Here is a 13361-nt window from a genome sequence, read left to right as displayed (position 1 = left end):
TAGTTATTGCCAATCAAAATCATTGGCATTGTGAAAAAAAAATCAGAAAAAAATCAGATCACAAACTTTAATATGCATGCATGCATCTGGATGGTTAGATTAAATATGCATTCATACACACATCCACACACCCCAGAGGAAAAGAATGCCATTTACCTATACCGGTGCTTATAACTCATGGATCCAAACTTGCTCAGTTTTCTTGACAACGAATTTGATTCATTTTCTGGCATTCTAATGAATTTGTAAAAGAAAATTAGAAAAAGACTTACAAATATACTTATGCAACATGAGCAAAAACTACGTAGAAATATATAATAGTGCAATACTGCTTAACACATAGCTGAAATATTTTACTCAGTCTACATATTGGCAAAAAATAATAATTGATTATTTTAAAGCTAATACTTAAAACAACAACCACATTCTAGTATTTTATACAAGTATGATATCAAAATACTCATACTTCCTGAAGACTATTAAATATATCATCACCCTTACAAGGAAGCTTTTGTTGTGAATAAATTTAATTTCTCTACTTAAATTCTCTTGGAAACTTTGTCACTATGTTGATTAACCCAAGCCAAGGTTGTCATGGCAGTTGATCATATCTAATGCCATGGTTCACTCTTCTTCGTACTTTCCATTCTATGGTACATTCAACACACAGCTCCAAGTGGAGTTTCTTGGCCCCACCCCACTGATGGAGAGGTACTGTCTCAGACATTTTGGGCTACAACCCTTTCTGAATACAAACTCCTCAAAAGATGTGTATCATTTTATAACACTACTTCTCTAGCATCATACTATGTGGAAAAAATGTTCCGTGTAAATCAAAAAGGAAAAAGGGGAAGGGTTAATCTAGTTTTAAATTTGAAAACCAAGAACAGTTTAATGTATAATATTACCTGATAAAATTTAATTTTATCTTTACACCGTAAGAATGTGAAACAAACAGTACCCACACGACCCAACAGTCAGTTCTCTGCCTGCATCCCTGCGACCTCCCAGGAGCACACAAGGCAGATGCCAGCTCCTCACTCATCACAGCATCTGCCTCCCTTACTTCCCATTCCCCACGCTCCTGTCCTCTAAACGCTGGGAGCGTCCCACAGCGCAGTCCCTTTCCTCTCTCTACTGTTTCCATAGGCGACTGTCTGCCTACTGTCTGCCTTATTACTTACAAAATTTACATGACCAACCTTGGTCTTTTCTGTAAGCTTTGCATACCCAGCCACCCATTCCATATCCCCAGGTTAGGCATTTCAGTTTTAGTGTGTCCACAGCAGAACACTTAACTCCCACCAATACCAAAACTATACTTTTACATAAACCTAAAAAGTAATCATCCTTGATCCTTTCTTGTAGTATGACAAAAAAAAAAATCTACATACATGTGCATGTAAAAAAGTTAATAAAAGAGAAACCCTTCTTAATTTCTTCTAAGAATAGAATTCTTGTTATAAAAGCAAACACAATTTTCATTTATTAGGCAAAGGAACATACCTAAAAAATGTATGATATTCTACACTACATTTCCAAAGGTGCTTGCAAGCAGTTTTACTTCGAGCTTCAAAAAAGAATGACGTTTCACTGCACTAAGAGAGAAAAAAGTGTGAGAATATAAATTACAGACCATACGATTTTTCAGATGACAGCCACCTTCTAGGTACCAAAAATTCAAGTAAGCAGAGAAATCATTGTTAACACATTTAAAAAAAAAAAAAAGGAGAAGAAGGACAATTATCTCTTGATAGAATTACAAAATGTAAGCTCCATGTAAATTTTAACACCATCACCTCTACTGCCTTTTTCTACATCACCCCATGACTGCAAATAATCACAGTGATGGTGCGGAAGCACTGAAAACTCTTCTGCCAACAACGTGCACCAGAACAGGAAAAATACTGAGCACGTGGAAATCAACGCCCCCCAGAAGAGAAGACACTCATAAATCCAGGTCTTAACTGTATTTTTTTCAGGGATGTACAGGCCACATTTAAATGAAAGAATCTCAAGAGGGGCTGCTAGGAGGGGCAACACCACCACAGCAGTGTAATCTGGGCAAGTTACTGAGTTTCTCCATTCTGCATCAAGTTCTTGGGTGAAAGAAATTAAATGACATGACAGATGTAAAGTGCCATATACTAGGTATGCAATTAATTTTCACAATTAGTTTAATCTGGTAGTTCCTTACCTATTTTAAACATATACAATATTTATTTTATACTTATATAGTTTAATACATAAGAAACAGAGGCAATATTAGATGTAATTTGAATTATACAGGAAAAGATACTATTTTTTTAAGTGACTTAATAGAAAACCAAGCAAAATACAGTATCCATACAAAAATAATAATAAACCACAAGCTCTGTGAAGTTACATAATTGCTAATTTAGTTTCAAATAAAAATCAAACTCAAGTCACAAATGCAGAAATGCCTGTGGAATAAGGTTTCCATGGATTCATAAACACAAAATTATCAATGCAGAGGAATAATTGAAATGATTCCTCCCCCTTCACACATCCTTTTAGCAAGGATAGAACATTTTTATGCAGGAAATTTCTCCCAAGTCCATCTAGAATGAGGCTGCCCAATTTAGGAGTTTATTTGCAAAATGAAACGGTATGATGGAAACAGAGCCAGTATACGCATTTTACACAGGAGACAACCTGTAATTCCAAACTTCGTGAGGTGGAGGAAGGAACTTGGGCAAGTCTAGGCTTCTGAGCTGGGTGCAGCAAAGTACTAAAATATAGCAAGTGGAAAAAACTGGGGATCTGGATGGCAGAGGAATGGACAATAGCTCACACTATTTTGATTTTGAGGCGCCCATAGAATTGGAAACTCCACACACCTAGTGGGCCAGTAAATATGCAAGGGCAGGCTGAGGAGAGAGGTCGTGTCTGCTGGTATAGGTGATTTTACCCAAGAATCTAAAACAGTTTGCTCAGGGACAGAGCACAGATAATGATGGGATCACAGTGAAGATGCTCATGAAGGTGGAGTGAGAAAGGTCAACATGGACCAGGAGGCAATGGTGTCAGAGAGGCTGGGGGAGAGGGCAGGTCTCAAGTGACCCAGAAAGGTCACAGGGCTTGAAAAGAGGTCACTGCATTTCATGGGGAGAGATCTTCAGTGGCTTTCATGAAAGGGGTAAGGATTTAAAAAGTAGGGATGAGTAAGAAAAGGCAATGAATTCAGAATGTGTCTTCCTCAAAAGCAAAAGAAACCAGGGGGGAGCAGAGGAAGAAGGGGCACAGAGGAAATCACAGAAGATCCTTGGAGGCAGAAGGGAGACCAAGCATCCTGTCAGGAGATGGGGATGATTAGAGGGGAATGTTTCTTCTTTCACTTTTCCTTTTTAAAAAACACCAAAAGTTACCAAAGTGGTTACACAATGAGAACTAAACCTCCCTCTCACCACTGTCTCCAATTCCCCTCCCCAGAGGCAACCACTATTAAGAGTTTCTTATATAACATGCCAGTGTTTTGAGGTCACTGGATTATCCAATATATAATGTACAGGTCATTAATTTTAAGATAATGTGTTTCTGGCTGTTTATCAGGATAAATAAGATAAACTCAGTACATGGAACTTCCCTGGTGGTCCAGTGGGTAAGACTCTGTGCTTCCACTGCAGGAAGTATGGGTTCTATACCCAGTTGGGGAAGTAAGATGCAGCACGTCTTGTCAAAAAAAAAAAAAAAATAGCCAGTATAAGACAGGTTCCCCCTGGTGGTTTAGTCACTAAGTTGTGTCCAACTCTTGCAACACTGTGGACTGTAGCCTGCAAGGCTCCTCAGTCCATGGCATTCTCCAAGCAAGAATACTGGAGTGGGTTGCCATTTCCTTCTCCAGGGGATCTTCCCCACCCAGGAATCAACTCAGGTCTCCTGCATTGCGGGTGGATTCTTTTCCAGCTGAGCTATCAGGGAAGCCCCAGGCTCTTCCTCCCCTCCCCCAACTACCACCTTTCTCAATATATCTCTCTGTCAGCAACTGAAGCACTAAGTGTATTAGGGAGGACCACATGCTGGGCATCGCCACTGACAAGAAATGGTGGCTGCTGACGACTACTCTGTGACAGAGACACCTTCATGTTTTATCAAGAACATCAAAAATAAGTTTGAATTGACATATTAAATCAAATTTTCACAAAGTGATTTAATTATATATATTACATAGGTTTTGAAAAATGCAGGAGAAAAAAAAAAACATTTAAACTTGAAAATAAAGTTCAGTTCAGTTCAGTGGCTCAGTCGTGTCCAACTCTTTGCGACCCCATCAAACGCAGCACACCAGGCCTCCCTGTCCATCACCAACTCAGGGGTTAACTCAGACTCACGTCCATCAAGTCAGTGATGCCATCGAGCCATCTCATCCTCTGTCGTCCCCTTCTCCTCCTGCCCCCAATCCCTCCCAGCATCAGAATATTTCCAATGGGTCAACTCTTCACATGAGGTGGCCAAAGTACTGGAGTTTCAGCTTCAGCATCATTCCCTCCAAAGAACACCCAGGGCTGATCTCTTTTAGAATGGATGGTTGGATCTCCTTGCAATCCAAGGGACTCTCAACAGTCTTCTCCAACACCACAGTTCAAAAGCATCAATTCTTCAGCACTCAGCTTTCTTCACAGTCCAACTCTCACATCCATACATGACCACTGGAAAAACCATAGCCTTGACTAGATGGACCTTTGTTGGCAAAGTCATGGCTCTGCTTTTCAATATGCTATCTAGGTTGGTCATAACTTCCCTTCCAAGGAGTAAGCGTTTTTAATTTCATGGCTGCAGTCACCATCTGTAGTGATTTTGGAGCCCAAAAAGATAAAGTCTAACACTGTTTCCACTGTTTCCCCATCTATTTCCCATAAAGTGATGGAACCAGATGCCATGATCTTCGTTTTCTGAATGTTGAGCTTTAAGCCAACTTTTCCACTCTCCTCTTTCACTTTGATCAAGAGGCTTTTCAGTTCCTCTTCACTTTCTGCCATAAGAGTGGTGTCATCTGCATATCTGAGGTTATGGCTATTTCTCCCAGCAATCTTGATTCCAGCTTGTGCTTCTTCCAGCCCAGGGTTTCTCATGATGTACTCTACATATAAGTTAAATAAGCAGGGTGACAGTATACAACCTTGACGTACTCCTTTTCCTATTTGGAACCAGTCTGTTGTTCCATGTCCAGTTCTAACTGTTGCTTCCTGACCTGCATACAGATTTCTCAAGAGGCAGCTCAGGTGGTCTGGTATTCCCATCTCTTTCAGAATTTCCCACAGTTTATTGTGATCCACACAGTCAAAGGCTTTGGCATAGTCAGTAAAGCAGAAATAGATGTTTTTCTGGAACTCTCTTCCTTTTTCGATGATCCAGCGGATGTTGGCAATTTGTTCTCTGGTTCCTCTGCCTTTTCTAAAACCAGCTTGAACATCTGGAAGTTCACAGTTCACATATTGCTGAAGCCTGGCTTGGAGAATTTTGAGCATTACTTTACTAGTGTGTGAGATGAGTGCAACTGTGCGGTAGTTTGAGCATTCTTTGGCATTGCCTTTCTTTGGGATTGGAATGAAAACTGACCTTTTCCAGTCCTGTGGCCACTGCTGAGTTTTCCAAATTTGCTGGCATATTGAGTGCAGCACTTTCACAGCATCATCTTTCAGGATTTGAAATCGCTCAACTGGAATTCCATCACCTCCACTAGCTTTGTTCGTAGTGATGCTTTCTAAAGCCCACTTGACTTCACATTCCAGGATGTCTGGCTCTAGGTCAGTGATCACACCATCGTGATTATCTTGGTTGTGAAGATCTTTTTAGTACAGTTCTTCTGTGTATTCTTGCCAGCTCTTCTTAATATCTTCTGCTTCTGTTAGGTCCATACCACTCCTGTCCTTTATCGAGCCCATCTTTGCATGAAATGTTCCCTTGGTATCTCTAATTTTTTGAAGAGATCTCTAGTCTTTCCCATTCTGTTGTTTTCCTCTATTTCTTTGCATTGATCGCTGAGGAAGGCTTTCTTATCTCTTCTTGCTATTCTTTGGAAGTCTGCGTTCAGATGCTTATATCTTTTCTTTTCTCCTTTGCTTTTCACAGCTATTTGTAAGGCCTCCCCAGACAGTCATTTTGCTTTTTTGCATTTCTTTTCCATGGGAATGGTCTTCATCCCTGTCTCCTGTACAATGTCACGAACCTCATTCCATAGTTCATATGGCACTCTATCTATCAGATCCAGTCCCTTAAATCTATTTTTTACTTCCACTGTATAATCATAAGGGATTTGATTTAGGTCATACCTGAATGGTCTAGTGGTTTTCCCTATTTTCTTGAATTTAAGTCTGAATTTGGCAATAAGGAGTTCATGATCTGAGCCATAGTCAGCTCCCAGTCTTGTTTTTGCTGACTGTATAGAGCTCCTCCATCTTTCGCTGCACAGAATATAATCAATCTGATTTCCGTGTTGACCATCTGGTGATGTCCATGTGTAGAGTCTTCTCTTGTGTTGTTGGAAGAGGGTGTTTGCTATGACCAGTGCATTCTCTTGGCAAAATTCTATTAGCCTTTGCCCTGCTTCATTCCGTATTCCAAGGCCAAATTTGCCTGTTATTCCAGGTGTTTCTTGACTTCCTACTTTTGCATTCCAGTCCGCTTTAATGAACAGGACATCTTTTTTGGGTGTTAGTTCTAAAAGGTCTTGTAGGTCTTCATAGAACCGTTCAACTTCAGCTTCTTCAGCGTTACTGGTTGGGGCATAGACTTGGATTACTGTGATATTGAATGGTTTGCCTTGGAAATGAACAGAGATCATTCTGTCGTTTTTGAGATTGCATCCAAGTACTGCATTTTGGACTCTTTTGTTGACCGTGATGGCCACTCCATTTCTTCTGAGGGGTTCTTGCCACAGTAGTAGATATAATGGTCATCTGAGTTAAATTCACCCATTCCAGTCCATTTTAGTTTGCTGATTCCTAGAATGCTGACGTTCACTCTTGCCATCTCCTGTCTGACCACTTCTGATTTGCCTTGATTCATGGACCTAACATTCCAGATTCCTATGCAATATTGCTCTTTACAGCATCGGACCTTGCTTCTATCACCAGTCACATCCACAACCACATCACATGGCCTTGGAATACGGAATGAAGCAGGGCAAAGGCTAATAGAATTTTGCCAAGAGAATGCACTGGTCATAGCAAACACCTTCTTCCAACAACACAAGAGAAGACTCGACACATGGACATGTTTTTGCTTTGGCTATATCCCTTCATTCTTTCTGGAGTTATTTCTCTACTGATCTCCAGTAGCATATTGGGCACTTACCAACCTGGGGAGTTCCTCTTTTAGTATCCTATCATTTTGTTTTCATACTGTTCATTGGGTTCTCAAGGCAAGAATACTGAAGTGGTTTGCCATTCCCTTCTCCAGTGGACCACATTCTGTCAGTACACATTCCTTGGGTACAAATTTATTAAAGGAACAAAAGAGTTTCCCGGAGGCCCCTAATTACTTCTGCACCATGTAATGACAAGTATAAACTCATCCCCCATCCACACAGGGCTTTAACACCAGCTGCTGGATTTTGTCCCACTGCTAGCAGAATGATCCAAATACTAAACGCTGAGTTGATATAAATAAATTAAAAAAAAAAAGAGCCAGTTATTCTGAATAAATTCTATATATTTTTGCCACTTAACTGCTGACATGAATGTAACTGACATGATATTTAAATACCTTGCCTTCCCTTGTGGCTCAGCTAGTAAAGAATCTGCCTACAATGTGGGAGACCTGGGTTCGATTCCTGTCTGGGTTGGGAAGATCTCCTGGATTAGGGAGAGCCTACCTACTCCAGTATTCTAGCCTGTAGTATTCCATGGACTGTATAGTCCGTGGGGTCACAAAGAGTCGGAGACGACTGAGTGACTTTCACCTCTTTAGGGACTTCCCTGGTGGCTCAGATGGTAAAGCGTCTGCCTGCAAAGCGGGAGACCCAAGTTCAATCCCTGGGTCAGGAAGATCCCCTGGAGAAGGAAATGGCAACCTACTCCAGTACTCTTGCCTGGAAAAATCCATGGACAGAGGAGCCTTGTAGGCTACAGTCCATGGGGTCACAAAGAGTCAGACACGACTGAGCGACTTCACTCACTCACTACCTGCTAAACCTTTTCCAAAAGAACATGGACAATTAGCACCTTTCCATTAGTTTATACAAACACAAGTAGCTGCTTAACTTCAGAAGTTCATTCCAACCAATTGCTAAAATACTTTATCCAAGAATCCAATGCATGCTTTTGGCAAAATTTTTCAAATACCTTCATAACTTTAGCCATTTCATGCCAGAAGCAAAGCTATGGTCTTAATCTACTTTTTTTATTTTATAAACAGACCAAGCTTAATTCACCTCTAACTCAGATAACACATGGGGGTTCATCATACTGTGGATCTCTAAGTAAACGGGGCTCAAAGTCCCAAATCCCATGAATTCCCAACCTAACTCCCTCTGTTTTTCTCACTCTTTTCCCATCTTTGCTGGCTGTTTCACTTTGCAGCTTTGAAGAAATCAATCTGTTTTGAGCCTGACTTCTCTAAAGGGCCTTGAGTTTACTGACAGGGTCATGGAGGTGCTTACGCTGCAAGACGCTCCGCAGTTACCTCTCCCTGGGCTCCAGCTTCACTGCCTCTCCCATGCCCAACAGCCTTGCCACACAAAGCCCTACTCTAGCTGGTCCCTCGCTCCTGCCTTGGGAAGCATCCACAACTGGACAGTTTGCCTTCCCAAGCTTCCCTAGAACTGCCGGGGATAAGCATCTTCTCAATCCTGTCATTACATATTCATCCCATCTCCAAGGTCAATTGAAGTAACCTAAGGGACCCTGCAAAGGTCAAATACTTAAAAGAGATTAGTACTTCTAACAATGGTAAAATGCAATCATTACATAAATATTGGAAAGGCCTACAGCAGAGAGGTTCCTTATCAATGATCCACAGAGACAGAGGAGAGACTAAAAAGAAGTGCAAAGATTACAAGACTACAGTATTATGGGATCTTTTTTAAACATTTGATTTCTACATGATTTATATGTACTTGGCAATTATGAACTTACTTTAGGCACCAGACGAAATAAAAATCAGGGGACTAATAGCAAATAACTGAAAGAACTTAATTACTGATAAAGCAAAGGAAGGCAAATGGTAGAATGGAAAAAACTTTATTCTTGAACTAAAAATAAATACCAAAGAAATATCACAAAATTTTAAGTATTTTGAGAAATTTTATCTTTATAAATGGTGAGCCTAAATGTAAAATTAAATTATGTTTGTGTATGTGAGACAGTGGGCACAATATTTTAATCACTTTCCCCATATCTTCCACTGTTTTCTCATTCCAAGTGCAAAGCCATATAAAGAATTCAACTAAGTTCTGCAATAAAAAAACTATCAATCTTGCTATTAGTTGGAAAGGCAAGTTGGAAGGGAATTTGAAAACACTGAGTAGAATGTTATTTTGTTCTTTTAACGTTATCTTGTTTTTTCTTTACAGAGTGCTCTCTAAAAAATGACTCTTGAACATTAACGTCTCGTAATATTGGCATAAAAAAGAGTTCTACGTTCAAGTAATTTTGGGAAACACCAGGTTAAATGCTCAGACCTTTTAATAAGCTAATTTTACACTGTGACTCTCGAAGAGCTGCTAAGGTAGCTGGTCTTTCCTTGATTTATATAAGCAAAAACTTTAGTTCTAGAACTTTGGCTTTTATACACTACATATAAACACCCCTACACACACATCAGTTATTTTTAAAATTCTTTTTGAAATGCATATAATATGGTTTGAATTAAAAATCACTGGGCATTTCAACAGAGCACTGGAAGAATAACATTAATTTCGATTCCTACATATATGTTGTATTTTACAATAAAAGAACAAAAACAGCAAAAATATTCCAGAACTCTTTTGTCTGCTATGTGGGTAGTATTTCAAATCATACACTAAACATGAAAAACCTTTTTACTTCTTTTACAAAGAAATTAATTGCTTAATGAATAATTGTTTATAACTCTTTCTAGTTCATAGAAATATATATTAAAGAATTTGAAGGGATGTGTTAGATTGTGTTGCATCTCCCATTTTTCCTTTTCCTCCCAGGAATTTAAAGGAGAAAACAGGAGCCAAAACATTAGAGAATGTTTATATCATGTTTCAGTAAACTTTTTTGAAAACTATTTTGTTGAACTTACTCTTTTCCTATTTGAAAAAATTCACAGATGCAAAGCCAGGATTCCAGATGGCTTGCTTTTTTATTGTTTTTACTCTATCTTTTCTTTATCTGCTCTTTAAAGAAACTGTAGAATTTCCTTAAATGTCAGCATTTCTTTCTTATACTTGCAGGTTTCATTTTTACATGAAAACTAATCCTTATTGCCAGTCTTACAAATGTTTGAAAGAATTTAATAACAAATGTTACTTAAGCTAAAATGAAGGCATATCTGGTACTATCTACTGATACTCTTAACGTAGCAAATTTTTATAGCAGAATTTAGACATTCTTCCAAACGAATGGCTCACTCAATGATGGAAAAACATACATAGAAAACTCCATGGGCCTGAAAAGACCTGGCTCCCCTTCCTGCTGTGGCATCAGCTGTTCACCTTTCAAGAACAAGTGCTGCCTGAGCCTTTCCTGTGCAAAACTTTAAGTGCATGAGGGCAAGATACTTCCAACACAGAGACAGGTACCCGGTGCTTGCTACAAGTCCAGCTTTGGACTGGGTTCATTCACAGTACGACCTCACAATCCTGTAAAACAAATTTTATCATCCTCCCTTCATAGATAAGAAAAGGGAGTTTCAATGTTGTTCAGGAAATTGTCCAAAGTTAGAGAAGTGAGACTTCTGGGCTTACATTAGGCTATTTGCCCACAAGTTTAGTAGTGCATCACTGAATCTGAAAGACTCCAAGCCAAACTGTCATATGGCCCCAGGATCCAAATGTTACCAATGGAGTCACACGTTTGAACATTTACAGGAAAATACAAATAGTTCAGGTGAAATGCACAATGGCACAGAAACTGTGGGTAAATGCTGGGGTATGGAAATAAGGCAACACCTAATATTCACACATGTACTTATCCTCTTAACTGAGCATTCTCACTCCTGAAAACATACCCCAAAGACAGTCCTCCAACGATATAAAAATACATATGCACAAAGTTATTGACTGAAGGAAAAGTACATAATTGCAAACTATCAAGAACTATCAAATGATCCAGCATAAGAGACTGGTTGAGCAAATGATTTTATAGACACTCAATAAAGAAAATGCAGCTTTACAAGAGAATAAGAAAGCTCTCAATGATCTGATATAGAGATTTCTAGGAGGTATTACTAAACAAAGGAAAAAGCACAAAACCATATACAGGAACTTCCCTGGTGGCCCAGTGGTTAAGAATTCACCATCAAAAGCACGGCACACAGGTTTGATCCCTGGTCAGGGACCTAAGATACCACATGCCAAGAGGCAGATAAGCCTGGGTGCCACAACTAGAGAGAAACAAAAAAACCTGTCAATTCTAGTGGTTTGCACAAAGGAATTCTGACACTGCTTGAGATGTAGTTTTAAGACCGAACAAACAAGTAAATGTGTTACTGTTGGGAGCTAAGATTCTCATAGGCAAAGAAAGGTTATACAAATAGGAAATGAGGAAAAGAAGATCAAGCCCTGTGGGGCTAGATGGAAATTTGAGGTATGGCATGAATTTACAATTTTTAAAATATGTAGAAATAGCTGTGAAAAGAAGAGAAGTGAGAAGCAAAGGAGAAAAGGAAAGATATAAGCATCTGAATGCAGAGTTCCAATGAACAACAAGGAGAGATAAGAAAACCTTCCTCAGCGATCAAAGCAAAGAAATAGAGGAAAACAACAGAATGGGAAAGACTAGAGATCTCGTCAAGAAAATTAGAGATACTAAGGGAACACTTCATGCAAAGATGGGCTCGATAAAGGACAGAAATGGTATGGACCTAACAGAAGCAGAAGATATTAAGAAGAGCTGGCAAGAATACACAGAAGAACTGTACAAAAAATATCTTCATGACCAAGATAATCACGATGGTGTGATCACTGACCTAGAGCCAGACATCCTGGAATGTGAAGTCAAGTGGGCCTTAGAAAGCATCACTATGAACAAAGCTAGTGGAGGTGATGGAATTCCAGTTGAGCTATTTCAAATCCTGAAAGACGATGCTGTGGAAGTGCTGCACTCAATATGCCAGCAAATTTGGAAAACTCAGCAGTGGCCACAGGACTGGAAAAGGTCAGTTTTCATTCCAATCCCAAAGAAAGGCAATGCCAAAGAATGCTCAAACTACCGCACAGTTGCACTCATCTCACACACTACTAAAGTAATGCTCAAAATTCTCCAAGCCAGGCTTCAGCAATATGTGAACTGTGAACTTCCTGATGTTCAAGCTGGTTTTAGAAAAGGCAGAGGAATCAGAGATCAAATTGCCAACATCCACTGGATCATGGAAAAAGCAAGAGCGTTCCAGAAAAACATCTATTTCTGCTTTATTGGCTATGCCAAAGCCTTTGACTATTTGGATCACAATAAACTGTGGAAAATTCTGAAAGAGATGGGAATACCAGACCACCTGACCTGCCTCTTGAGAAATCTGTATGCAGGTCAGGAAGCAACAGGTAGAACTGGACATGGAACAACAGACTGGTTACAAATAGGAAAAGGAGTACGTCAAGGCTGTATATTGTCACCCTGCTTATTTAACTTATATGCAGACTGTATCATGAGAAACACTGGGCTGAAAGAAGCACAAGCTGGAATCAAGATTGCCGGGAGAAATAGCCATAACCTCAGATATGCAGATGAAACCACCCTTATGGCACAAAGTGAAGAGGAACTGAAAAGCCTCTTGATGAAAGTGAAAGAGGAGAGTGAAAAAGTTGGCTTAAAACTCAACATTCAGAAAACGAAGATCATGGCATCTGGTCTCAACACGTCATGGGAAATAGATGGGGAAACAGTGGAAACAGTGTCAGACTTTATTTTTTGGGGCTCCAAAATGACTGCAGATGGTGACTGCATCCATGAAATTAAAACACACTTACTCCTTGGAAGGAAAGTTATGACCAACCTAGACAGCATATTGAAAAGCAGAGCCATGACTTTGCCAACAAAGGTCCGTCTAGTCAAGGCTATGGTTTTTCCAGTGGTCATGTATGGATGTGAGAGTTGGACTGTGAAGAAACCTGAGCACCGAAGAATTGATGCTTTTGAACTGTGGTGTTGGAGAAGATTCTTGAGAGTCCCTTGGACTGCAAGGAGATCCAACCAGTCCCATTCTAAAGGAGA

General features: G+C 39.7%; 1 protein-coding gene across 7 annotated transcripts in view; it reads right to left on the bottom strand.

The window, feature by feature from the left end:
* The window catches only part of EPB41L4A (erythrocyte membrane protein band 4.1 like 4A), a 283127-nt gene that overhangs the window by 80574 nt on the left and 189192 nt on the right, over positions 1-13361 (bottom strand). For all 7 annotated transcript variants that reach the window (XM_055536501.1, XM_055536502.1, XM_055536503.1 and 4 more), the window contains 2 exons: positions 1507-1598; positions 157-234 (listed from right to left, as the gene is read on the bottom strand). In XM_055536501.1, the coding sequence (XP_055392476.1) occupies positions 157-234; positions 1507-1598 (170 nt within the window). The remainder of the gene's footprint in view (positions 1-156; positions 235-1506; positions 1599-13361) is intronic.

The sequence above is a fragment of the Bubalus kerabau genome, chromosome 10, assembly GCF_029407905.1.
Source record: "Bubalus kerabau isolate K-KA32 ecotype Philippines breed swamp buffalo chromosome 10, PCC_UOA_SB_1v2, whole genome shotgun sequence".
Taxonomy (NCBI): Eukaryota; Metazoa; Chordata; class Mammalia; order Artiodactyla; family Bovidae; genus Bubalus; species Bubalus kerabau.
This window is presented reverse-complemented; position numbering and strand designations above follow the sequence as displayed.